Genomic DNA, 12,775 nt, shown 5'->3' on the forward strand with positions numbered 1-12,775 from the left:
TAATAGTTTATTCAAACAGAAGAGAGTAATAATTGACAGTTTCGTTCTGACTCCAACTTGAAGATGCGCATCTAACTCGCGAGCCGCCACAAGACGTTCAGGTTATTGGAATAATTAGTTGATAAGAACAACCAGTTTCAAACTATAGAACGGCAAAACAATCAACGCTATAAACAGCACCAGTCGACAGGGGCGGCCGCAGAAAATTTTCCAGGGGGGGGCAATCAGCGAAAATCAAAAAGGGGGGTCTTGAATTTTCAACTTAGGGAATTCCCCTATTTTTCGTCTGACTTAATGAATAATGAGTAATGACGTCATAAAACAGTGACAGTATGACGTCATAGAATGGTGATTGCAAGACGTGATAAAAAAAAACTAAACAGAAACAGCCAAATACGTCCAGCAAAAGCGACCACGTGTGTCGTAAACAATCCTGTCAGGCGCCAGCTGCGAAACACGATAACTTCAGGCAAAAAAAACAAACCAAGACCGTGAAATATCTGTGATTAATTGTGGTAAAATCACACATAATTCGACTATCAGCAGCGCATTTTGTTCCATGAACGGAACGAGCGCTAAAAAATTGTCTTTCACCATCTGCAATACTAAACGAAGATCGTTTTTTCCTGGTGTTATTATGCCACGATTAGCGCAACAATTGCGCCGAGCTGTGTGCCAAGTCAGCTAAATTACAAGCCGCGGTTGAGGGAAAATAAGTTGTGTCCATTGCACACTTAGCACGTGGTGTAAGAGTATGCTTAAAGAGCATAATTTTGCGTTAAACATCATTACTTAAAAATGGAGACTTTGAAACGCGCACGACAGTCACCATTATACCTCCTTTTAAGAATCTGCTTCAGTTAAACAAATGAAACGGTGTTACACTAAGGAACATACTGCGTATAACTCGACGTTTTTTAACGAGAAAAAATAAAGAAGGTTTGATTAGCGTTGTCAATTGTAGAATACACACTTGCTAATCAGTCAACCTACACAAATAACGAAAGAGAAAAATTCCAGCGTTTATGGTCGGCCAAACAAAAGACGAAAAACGGCGTTTTGCACTCGATTTTGGTTTCGCATTAGATTAAGACGCGTGACCCAATTACTTTAAAAGCACGCCGCTTCAAACAGTTTGTTAAACCATGACAAAAACGAACAAAAAACGATATTATCACTTACAAAAAGAGGGTAATAACTCCCACCCCCCTGGATACGCCACTGGGGGCAATGGATAATGTATAATATTTTTAACCTTAATATACATATTACAAAAAAAAATCCTAACTGGCAACCCTGGCCGTGACTACCGAAGAAGCTGATTAATTCAAACAGCAACTGACGTAAAAATGAAGTAACTGAGAGATAAGGATATTCCCAATGAACTAAAAATAATTATCAATTAGCGAAGCATATAACGTGATCGATACAAGACAACAAAGAATCAATAGGCTACTATAGGCTAGCTTCAAAAAAGAAGTTCTAGGAAACTATGCTACCAATACCACTATTGGCACTATTTTTGTGTCCCGCCAGCTGATGTGGATATTTTAATTGATAGCTAATTTACCCCTAATAGTGAGGAAATTTACCCCCAGGGGTAAATTTACCCCAGGTTAAGAAAGGCTGATTTAAGGTGTCTATGGTTGTAGATGTACATGTAAACATTAACTCAGTATGTAGTCATTTTAAGAATCGTCATTGGTGCGGCGATTGTTTTCATTGTGCCAACAATAACTAACCTAAATATATTGATTACAATTACAGTGTGGCTTCGTACCGACACATATTTAATTGAAGATCCAGGCACAAACGTTTCGGTGAGATTTGTGCTATTTGTTGTTTGGTGTTATAAAATGTATATATAATGTGCCTATTCGTTGATTTTAGAAAACCACCCACGCCTACATGCTTGCTCGTCCAGCCAATTAAAGCATTCGAAGCGTGTCACCAATAATAAACTTTAGTTGGATACATTTTAAGTTTTGGGGGAGAGACCCGTGTAGGAGAGCGCGTTTTTGAATTGTTAAACCTGAAGTACCCGATTGGGCGTCTGCGCAGGCCTGGACGCGGAAGTAGACGCTATAAATAGTGTGTATCTTGCAACTAAAGCACTTCATTTCCCCAGATCGTCCTTCCAGGTGTCAAATTACGGGCAAACATTTCTAGCAGTGTTGTAATGACTTAAGTCATTGACTTGACTTAAGTCCTTTGACCAAAATGACTTGACTTGACTTAAGTCTTTTGGCCAAATGACTTGACTTGGACTTAAGTCTTTTTGGCAAATAACTTGGGAGTAAATTAAGTGTTTTTCATTAAAATTTATCTCAAGTTTAGCGTATTAAACACTTTAATTGCTGCGTATTGCGTATGTGTTTTTTTAGTTAAATTGTTGCATATAATCGGACGAGTTTACCAATTTTAATAGTTTAATAATTTACTTTTATGTCAATGACATGACTGGAAATTGACTTGCTCTCATAATGACTTGACTGGGACTTGACTTGGGCAACCGATGACTTGGACTGGGACTTGACTTGTTATTTTTGCAAAAGACTTGACTTGGACTTAAGTTATTTTTCAAATGACTTGACTTGGACTTAAGTCGTTTCAAAATGACTTGTTTACAACACTGATTTCTAGACATTTGGGTTTGCCACTTGTTTTTACAAATCGTTCCAGTAAGGAATAAATAGGAGGTACGCGGAAATTTAAGTCTTGTGTTTTTGTAATCTATCTAACTAAACGCGTTGTGCGTACTTTGATTCAGACTTCCCTAACAAAAACCCAAAAACGTTTTAAATGTTTAAACGAATTTGGAATTTTAACACAAAATTATTTCGTTATATTTAACACAAAATTATTTCGTGATAAAAAAAACTAATCAGAAACAGCCAAATACGTCCAGCAAAAGCGACCACGTGTGCCGTAAACAATCCTGTCAGGCACCAGCTGCGAAACACGATAACTTCAGGCAAAAAAAACAAACCAAGACCGTGAAATATCTGTGATTAATTGTGGTAAAATCACACATAATTCGACTATCAGCAGCGCATTTTTTTCCATGAACGGAACGAGCGCTAAAAAATTGTCTTTCACCACCTGCAATACTAAACGAAGATCGTTTTTTCCTGGTGTTATTATGCCACGATTAGCGCAACAATTGCGCCGAGCTGTGTGCCAAGTCAGCTAAATTACAAGCCGCGGTTGAGGGAAAATAAGTTGTGTCCATTGCACACTTAGCACGTGGTGTAAGAGTATGCTTAAAGAGCATAATTTTGCGTTAAACATCATTACTTAAAAATGGAGACTTTGAAACGCGCACGACAGTCACCATTATACCTCCTTTTAAGAATCTGCTTCAGTTAAACAAATGAAACGGTGTTACACTAAGGAACATACTGCGTATAACTCGACGTTTTTTAACGAGAAAAAATAAAGAAGGTTTGATTAGCGTTGTCAATTGTAGAATACACACTTGCTAATCAGTCAACCTACACAAATAACGAAAGAGAAAAATTCCAGCGTTTATGGTCGGCCAAACAAAAGACGAAAAACGGCGTTTTGCACTCGATTTTGGTTTCGCATTAGATTAAGACGCGTGACCCAATTACTTTAAAAGCACGCCGCTTCAAACAGTTTGTTAAACCATGACAAAAACGAACAAAAAACGATATTATCACTTACAAAAAGAGGGTAATAACTCCCACCCCCCTGGATACGCCACTGGGGGCAATGGATAATGTATAATATTTTTAACCTTAATATACATATTACACTTAAATATAATACTAATAATCGCATTTTGAAATTCCAGGGGGGGGCAAGTCTCCCCCCCCCCCCCCCTTGCGGGCGCCCATGCCAGTCGATAGCTAAGAAAAAGTTGTTTGGGCCCAGTTAAGATACAATAGTCAGCCCGTAAGTGACTCTAGTGAGTCCCGAAAGAAACTGATTCTAAATCCAATCCCGATGACTTAATGAAGCCGAAACAAAATGCCAATTAAGATAACAACACTGGGGTGCGATTAGCATTGCTTCGACGCAGAATGCGAATAAGAAATAAATCTGCCACGATAACACAGACGTATTCACGCAAAAGTGCGAAAGCATTGACCAGCTGGCAACAAATAACCCTACAGCGCCCTCGGTTAAGAACCACTGTTGTAGAACAACTATTTTTGATCGAAACTAGCAATATTCAATGCTATTTGTAGATTAAGCTATAAAACAGTAGATGATACCTATCAAGAGAAACCATTTGGCATAATTAAAGCCCACTGTCCCACAGCGTTGTACAGCTTTTTAAAGCAACTGTGCTCCTTGTTGACAAATGACATGTATTTCAGGGCTGCCACTCTCAAAATTAAAAAAAACACTAGATTGGACCATAAAAAAACACTAGATCCGGAGAAAAACCACTAGATTGTTATCGCGACAACATATTGCCATTTTTATGTTGATTTAACATCTCCAGACGTTTAATCAATGTAAAAACAGACTACTTTTTAAGTCTGTGTGCCATAATTGCGTTATTAAAGCTACTATTTGCTAAATATACACAACAAAAGCTCTGCTTTTATTACCGTTTTTTGTTGAATATTAAGGCACCTACTTAAACAAATGTAGCAACAGTGGTTTTGAGTTTGGCAGTATTATTGTTTTATGCTTAACACTGTCTTTGTACGGTACATTAAACGCCACTTGTGTTTGGTAGTTTTAACTTTATATAGCAAGCTTGGCATATTGCTGAATATCTATGAGTCTTGTCCGGTTTCAATGTTGCACTCATCACCTTGACCCTTGCAAGATAAATGTCGACCTTAATTCCTGATCAGTAACAGCAAAATAATCTAGCAAAGCTAGCAATTCAGGTCAGACACATTAACCAGATCTTAAAAAGATATATATATATTTCGCCAACTAAGGCATCGTCAGTACATCTGAATGAAAACAAACGCAACAGTATAAGAATGAGTATTTAATCTTTAATGTTTCTGACAAAAACTTGTTTTTTCGTGGTGGAGTTACGTCACACTCCGACTATGATATCAATTGAACTGTTAAGTACAATAAAAGGGCCAATCGCGAAGATTGGGTTTGGGCCCTGGGGGCAGTTCTATTCACTATAAATGAGTATAACTGACCCTGGGGGTCCTAGCCAGATGTTGCCAAAAATTCCCCCAAAAGATCGACTTTTTGAAAGAATTTTTTTTTTTGCCATCTAATTTATCAGCTTTACCTATATACCCTACCTAGACCTGCTCCTTCCTCTCACTCCCCTTTTCTCCCTTTAGCACCTTTGGTTGGCAAGCGGTGATTGAATTGGCCCACACCCTACAGTGCGGCACTACAGCTGTACAAACTTCTAAATATAGTCTGCTGCCCGACACTAACAGCAATCAGTACAGAAACTTGTTATTAACAAGCATCGAGCCAGCGACGATCACCAAACATGATCAGGCTTTTACATTTGATTTAAAAAAGGAAATTTTTCATTCACTTTACCATTTTTAACAATGGAAGCCGGGAAATAAACTAAAGTTTATTACTCCATGTAATGATTTATGTTTCTATTGTTGACTCTGATTTCTATGCTATCTGCTTCTGTGCGTTTCTCCTTTCTTTTCCTTGCCTCTCTCCGTAATTATCATTATACGTCCCGCGTCTTGTTACATTCTTCCCTTCCCTTTATAACTCGTGTAGCTTTACTGTGCTTCGTCAGTCTTTGTCAGTTTCTCTTATTGGGTACTCTTTTATATTCGTTACTAATAACGTTCTTTTTGTTACAGCACTCTATGTTGTAAATTGTTGATTAAAGCTATAGTAAACGAACTTGACGACGTTTATTGTTAGTTACTTCAATTTAATCAACAAAATTTTCCATGATGGAAAACCGACAACTTTTGCGGCCTAAAACTTTGACGATCGAGCCCGAAGCTCCTAATGCTGCTCGACACTTCGCGTATTGGTTACGCTCCGTTAACGACTTTATCGACCATCTCGACGAAGGCGATAACACCACTTCCGCTGCAAACAGGAAGCGCTTCATAGTCAACTGTTTATCTCCGGATATATTCTCTTATGTAGAGGATGTTGACTCCTTCGAAGAAATCGTCAGTACATTAAAACAAATGTACGTGAAGAAGAAAAATAACGTATTCGCTCGCTATATACTTGTAAGTCGTCATCAAGGCCCCGACGAGACACTCGCGGAGTATTTGCGGGAACTTAAACTTTTAGCGAAGGATTGTACTTTTCTTCCAGTATCGGCTCATCAATACAAAGACGATCTTACCAGAGATGCGTTTATAAACGGTCTTTCGGCTCCGTTCATCCGTCAACGTCTCTTGGAAATAGAAGATCTTGATTTAACTAAGGCTTCTCAGCTTGCTGAAAGCCTGTCCAAAACGCAGCAGCAGTCTGTTTTGATGGGCAAGACAATTCCTTCTATGGCGTCTGTTCCCGCCTTTAAAGAGCTGGAAAGCGACGGGAATGGAAGTACCGCCACTTCTTCCGAGTCTATTTCTCTGGCAACGGCTGACAGAAGCTTAAAAGCCAAAGGTAACTTGTGCTATTTCTGCGGTGGTGGACAGCACAGCAGCCGCGCGACCTGTCCTGCCCGTAACGCTACTTGTTACCAATGTGGAAAAAAGGGACACTTTTCACGAGTCTGCCAGAGTCGTTCTTCGTATTCCTCCCGCCGGGTGAATTCACGACCCGCGTCTCCGACCGCCGTTGGTTCTTCCATGATTTCTGGTCATCTTCCGCCCTCGTTTCTGGCCGGTGCTCCTTCCTGTCTGGGTCCTGCGTTAGTCGATGCGACTTTACAATCCACTCCGGTCCAAGTTTTGATCGACTCCGGGGCTTCCGAAAACTTTGTCAACAAAAGGTTAGCCACCAAGCTTCGTCTGAAGACCTTCGGACCCCACTCCTCCGTTTCCATGGCCTCCTCCCGTCTCTCTATCGCTACTTCGGGAAGAACCACCGCTACCATAGCCCTACTAGGTCGATCATACATCCTAACCTTTGGTGTTTTAGATGACCTTTGTGCTGACGTTGTTCTCGGTCAGGACTTTCTGAAGAAACATGTCGAGGTTAGTTTCTTCCTGGGTGGACCGGAAGCACCCCTGAAAATTGGATTCAATGATTTCTCCCACCTTTCTTTGGCCGTCGCTGACTTAAACCCCCCTCGCCTATTTGAGTTTTTGCTTCCAGGTTGTACTCCCATAGCTGCACGCTCTCGTCGATATAGTAAAGAAGACTGGAATTTTATCAATGATGAGATCCGGCGTCTCTTGGAGTCTGATATTATAGAACCTGCTCGTTCTCCTTGGAGAGCTCCTGTACTAGTGGTCTCTCGTGGTAACAAGAAGAGACTGGTTGTCGACTACTCTCTCACCATAAACCGATTCACCCAGTTGGACGCCTATCCATTGCCGAAAATTGAGGAAATAGTAAACAAGGTCGCTCAAGATAAGTTCTTTAGTTCGCTCGACCTGCGTTCCGCTTATCATCAAGTTCCGTTGTTACCTGGGGAGCGACACTACACGGCTTTTGAGGCTGGCGGAAAACTGTATCAATACAAACGCCTGCCGTTCGGCGTCACTAATGGGGTCGCCGCGTTTCAGCGCGCTATTGACGAGTTTATTGAAGCTAATAAGCTGAAAAAGGTCTATGCCTATCTCGACGACATAACTGTAACGGGTTCGACTTTGGAGGAACATGACAGCAACCTTCGAGCTCTACTTCAAGCTGCTGCTCGGCAGAATCTCACTCTTAATGAAGAGAAGTCAATGATTCGCCGTACTTCTTTAGATTTCCTGGGATACCGGATTAGTCAAAACAAAATACAGCCGGATCCTCAACGTCTACAGCCTCTTCTCGAGCTCTCGCCACCCACGTCACCCAAAGCCTTGAAACGCGTCTTGGGGATGTTCTCCTACTACGCTAAGTGGATCAAGGACTTTTCTCGTCGCGTACAGCCGTTGCTCACTGCAAATCGTTTTCCTCTGAATGAGACGGCCGTCCGTTCCTTCCGTGATTTAAAGACTGAGCTCGAAAGGATAACTCTTGGGGCTGTTCGCGACGGCGTTCCCTTCGAGGTGGAAACCGATGCTTCCGACTTCGCTATTGCTGCAGTTTTATCCCAGAACGGGCGCCCTGTAGCTTTTATGTCACGTACTCTTAGCAAGTATGAGCGGAACTATCCTGCTATTGAGAAGGAAGCGACCGCCATTGTCGAAGCAGTCCGCAAGTGGGCTCACTTCCTAAAGGGCCGTAGTTTTACTCTCATCACCGATCAAAAGTCTGTGTCCTATATGTTCGACCGAACCAATCGAGGTAAAATTAAAAACGCCAAGATCACTTCGTGGAGGCTAGAGTTGGGTCAATATTCTTACGATATCCGTCATCGCCCTGGTGTTCAAAACGTGGTCCCCGACGCTCTATCACGGGTATGTGCTTTCACAGGTTCTACGCGAAATCTTGAGGAGTTGCATAAAGCGATGGGACATCCGGGATACGCCCGTATGTATCACTTCATAAAAAGTAAGAACCTACCGTTCACTCCCGAGGAAACCAAAGCCGTCGGGCGGAACTGTCGCTCTTGCGCCGAACTAAAACCACGTTTCTACAGACCGGAACCTCGGGATCTGGTAAAAGCAACGAGATCGTGGGAGCGACTGAGCATAGACTTCAAGGGTCCTGTACAGGGACCGAATCCGTACCTTCTAGTGCTAGTTGATGAGTATAGTCGATATCCGTTTGTTTTTCCTTGCAGAGACATGACGTCCCGCTCCGTCATCGAGTGTCTCTCCGTCCTCTTCTGTTTATTTGGTTTTCCCGAATATATTCACAGTGATCGTGGGACCTCTTTTATCAGCAAAGAAACTCGTCAGTTTCTTACTACTCGGGGCATTGCAACGAGTAAATCGACACCCTATCATCCACAAGGTAATGGTCAGTGCGAAAAGACAAACCAAACGGTTTGGAGAACTATTAAACTTCTCCTTCACAGTCGTGGTCTGTCAGGCAACCGCTGGGAGGAAGTGTTGCCAGAGGCTCTTCACGCTATTCGTTCGCTTCTCTGATTCCTCCGTTTCCCGAGACGAGCTTTAACCGGAACCGCTATGCCTTCGTGGCTACTTAATCGAGGTGTTGTTCTTTTACGTAGGTTTGTTCGAACCAAGGGAGAGCCCCTGTGTGATCCTGTCACATTGCTCGACGCGAATCCATCCTACGCCCATGTTCGGTTTTCTGATGGGCGCGAAAGTACAGTCTCTACATCCGACCTCGCTCCGTGTCCTGGTTCTCCTGAGTCGCTCCATGACGCTTTTCCCCCTCGCGACGCCGAAACCTCTCGGACCTCTGAAGGCGAGGCACCGGTACCGGTTGAAGATGAACCGACCTCTGAACCCGCCCCATCTCCTGGAGACGAAGTACCTCTCCCCGACATCCGACGATCGGGTCGTGAACGTCGGGCTCCTGTCCGCTACGGAGACTGGACTGTCTGAAGGGTCTTTTATCTAGAAGGGATGAATGTAATGATTTATGTTTCTATTGTTGACTCTGATTTCTATGCTATCTGCTTCTGTGCGTTTCTCCTTTCTTTTCCTTGCCTCTCTCCGTAATTATCATTATACGTCCCGCGTCTTGTTACATTCTTCCCTTCCCTTTATAACTCGTGTAGCTTTACTGTGCTTCGTCAGTCTTTGTCAGTTTCTCTTATTGGGTACTCTTTTATATTCGTTACTAATAACGTTCTTTTTGTTACAGCACTCTATGTTGTAAATTGTTGATTAAAGCTATAGTAAACGAACTTGACGACGTTTATTGTTAGTTACTTCACTCCATTTCAAGATTATAAAAACCACTAGATTCTCCAAGAAAATCACTAAACCACTAGATTATTTCAAAAACCACTAAATCTAGTGGAAAACCACTAGGAGTGGCAGCCCTGGCCCCTGATGTATTTTGATTTTTGAAATCGTAATGGTACGAAACAACAGGGTTAGTTACGTAACAATGAATAGGCTTCAAATTGGCAAAAAATATAAATAATGGCCTCGTGCCCAGTTTGTTTTGATGATTTGCGTTGGGGGTTCGGATCTGGCCTTCGGGCCGTAAGTTACCCACCCCTGATTTAACCGGTCAAATACTCATATTGGAAGCAAATGTTGTAAATTTTATCAGGCTTGTTTTGTGATTTGAGTTAAAATCAAAATAATGACTTCAACACACAATGCTGCATACTTATACCAATATCTAGTATCATTGCTTATACTTGAGATTTTTAAGCTGTGATGAGGAGTTAAAACATTTGTTTTTTGCTTATACATTTACTTGCTGTTAAATTTCGTTAAAAACTTGTTGGCTTAACTTTGTGGTTGAATAGTACTACGGTATAAATGAATATAATATTGCTTGTAAGATGGACATAGTTTGCAATGATTCCTATTGATGGTCAAAAAATAAATGTTTTCTGTTTGACAACCATGTTACTTAAGCTAAGATTAAGGTTACCACCAAGGTTTATTTTTAATTTGAAATGCATTTTGTTAGTGTCTAGTATTTGACCTATTTGACGAGTATTTGACCGGTCAATTGACTGGATTTTATTTGACTGGTCTAATGCCCAAGCCCGACCCTGTGAAAAACCATTGCTTACCATTAGTGGTACGCGTACCACAGGTTGTGAACCCCTGCTGTAGTGCGACGGCCCCGGTAAGGCCGAATGTCTTGAGTCGAGCCTCATCGCAGGCTATGTTGTTTACCTGGCCTGGCCTTGCTTGTACAAAATCCTAAATTAATCAACTGATTTCGGTTATCCCTTTAGAAGGCTTCCGGTTAACTATAATGTTGTCTTATATTAGAAATTGTTGCGGCAAAACAACCCCAGATTTTCATTGAATCAAGATTGTAATATATTTCCATAACTAAACATTTGTTGTTTTCAAAGGTCGGTCCGCGATAAACGAAACATTTTTAACTTTAGATCATCGTCGACAAATTTATGGCCATCTATAGGTAACGGAAAACAGTTCAGAAGCTTGGCGGATCTTAGATTTTTGTTCGGGGACCATACATTTTTAGGAATGTTACAAAAGCTACGTCAAAAAACAAAAGTCTTTTAAAACACCAGTTGTCATCTGGCAAACTTGTGCGCAAAAAAATATGCAGCTGAAAACTAATCTAATGTCAAACAAAGCGCGAAAAAAAATGCGTTTATTTGGTTTGAATGACTGTGCTTGTAACCTTCTTTAACAGCCATTGCATTTCGTCGACTTTATGATCTTTGAGCTGAATAAATTTGCTTTAACACGAACAAATACACAAAAAAAGACAGAAGTTAAAAATATAGGTAAAACCTGTGTAAGATCCAAGATATAAAGGTAAACCACCATAAGTATCAAATAAATTGCAGATATTTGAAAAAAAATATGCATAGACTTGTGAAGTAGACAAAGTTATACATTGTTGCGGATTGCCAAAATTGAAATGCATTATACACAGGGACGTGCAGTCAGGAGAGGCAGGTGAGGCAGTGCCAACATCTGGCAAAGCAAAAGATATATCAAGCAAAAGTTATATCAGTTAATCTCTACCGCAAATTTTACGATTCTATACCTAAAGCGTGCTTTATTTTTTTTCTTCTATTTTGTTGCGTTATCCGTAGCAAGCGTTCACGCGGTCAAAATCACTGAAATACGAGAAGAGAGGCAGCGCCAAACCGTGCCTCTCTTCAGGTCACAGAATGCCATACACTGCATTATGCGTGCCTTTTTCTTTCTCCAATTCTCTCGGAAAAACATGATGAACGATTTAGCTATGATTTGAGGCATGCCTCAACCTCAATTATGACGTCCACTCTATGAAACCTTTCTTTGTGCAGCTTAAATGCCGGCATAGTGCGTGTACATTGACTTCTCGTAGTGTAAAGCTCTAGAGTTGAAGTCATAAATAAAAGCAGACCTATTGCACATTTAAAAGTTTTGCATCAGACGACTGGACAAAAAAATAACACGCAACTCTCTTGGTAAAAAAAAGAGATTGGTAAAAAAGGAGTGGATGCTGTGTGGCTGTTACAGGCGTAGCCAGGGTGGCCATGGCCACCCCAAAATGTTATAAATAGTGTACTCTTAATAATAATTTGTTTTGTAGCTTTTATGAGCAGTACCACAACAGTCCATCACAGGCGTGCCACGCCATCAAATGTCATGCACTGTTACGTCATAAAAGATGTAGTCATTATTACGTTTGCTATATTAATGTGGTTTTACTACTGTACTTTTTGGTGATTTTGTTATTGCTCTCTGGATATTTTTTGAGTATTGCGCTAAAACTCAGTCAGTTGCTGCTCGAAACAGTTTGCCAGCATATTTATTTGTGTTCGATACGCAGTTTATACAATGGCAAAAGCTAAACAAAAAGAGTTCAAACTTTCTTTTTATTTTTATTCTTACTATACCGTTTTTTTCATTTTCAACATATTCGAAACGTTCAAAATGCTACCTACTTCTTTCGGCTTTGATATTCTTATTACGTCTTACTACAACCTCCAGCACTTATGCTCCAAGGTAGAGCAGAAAGATATTCTTGATTTGTTACACTCCAATCGAAAAAATATATTGTAACAAGAAGCTCACCAATAAAAATGGAAATCTCAAGATTTTGAAATATCTCTCGGCACCCTTGAATAGCCAAGAAAATGTTGGTCTGAATACGTGCCCTTTAGCATGGTATTTATAAATACAGATTCAATAAGCAAGCAAAGCGT

General features: G+C 40.8%; 1 protein-coding gene across 1 annotated transcript; it reads left to right on the forward strand.

Moving 5' to 3' along the window:
• The first annotated feature begins 5,643 nt into the window (after nucleotides 1–5,643).
• Nucleotides 5,644–9,512, forward strand: LOC146164018 (uncharacterized). The gene is given in 1 exon segment (XM_083380656.1): nucleotides 5,644–9,512. A coding segment is annotated over 1 exon segment (3,630 nt). The 5' UTR covers nucleotides 5,644–5,882.
• The last annotated feature ends 3,263 nt before the right edge of the window (nucleotides 9,513–12,775 follow it).

This window comes from Ascidiella aspersa, chromosome 2, assembly GCF_963924565.1.
Source record: "Ascidiella aspersa chromosome 2, kaAscAspe10.2, whole genome shotgun sequence".
Lineage (NCBI taxonomy): Eukaryota > Metazoa > Chordata > Ascidiacea > Phlebobranchia > Ascidiidae > Ascidiella > Ascidiella aspersa.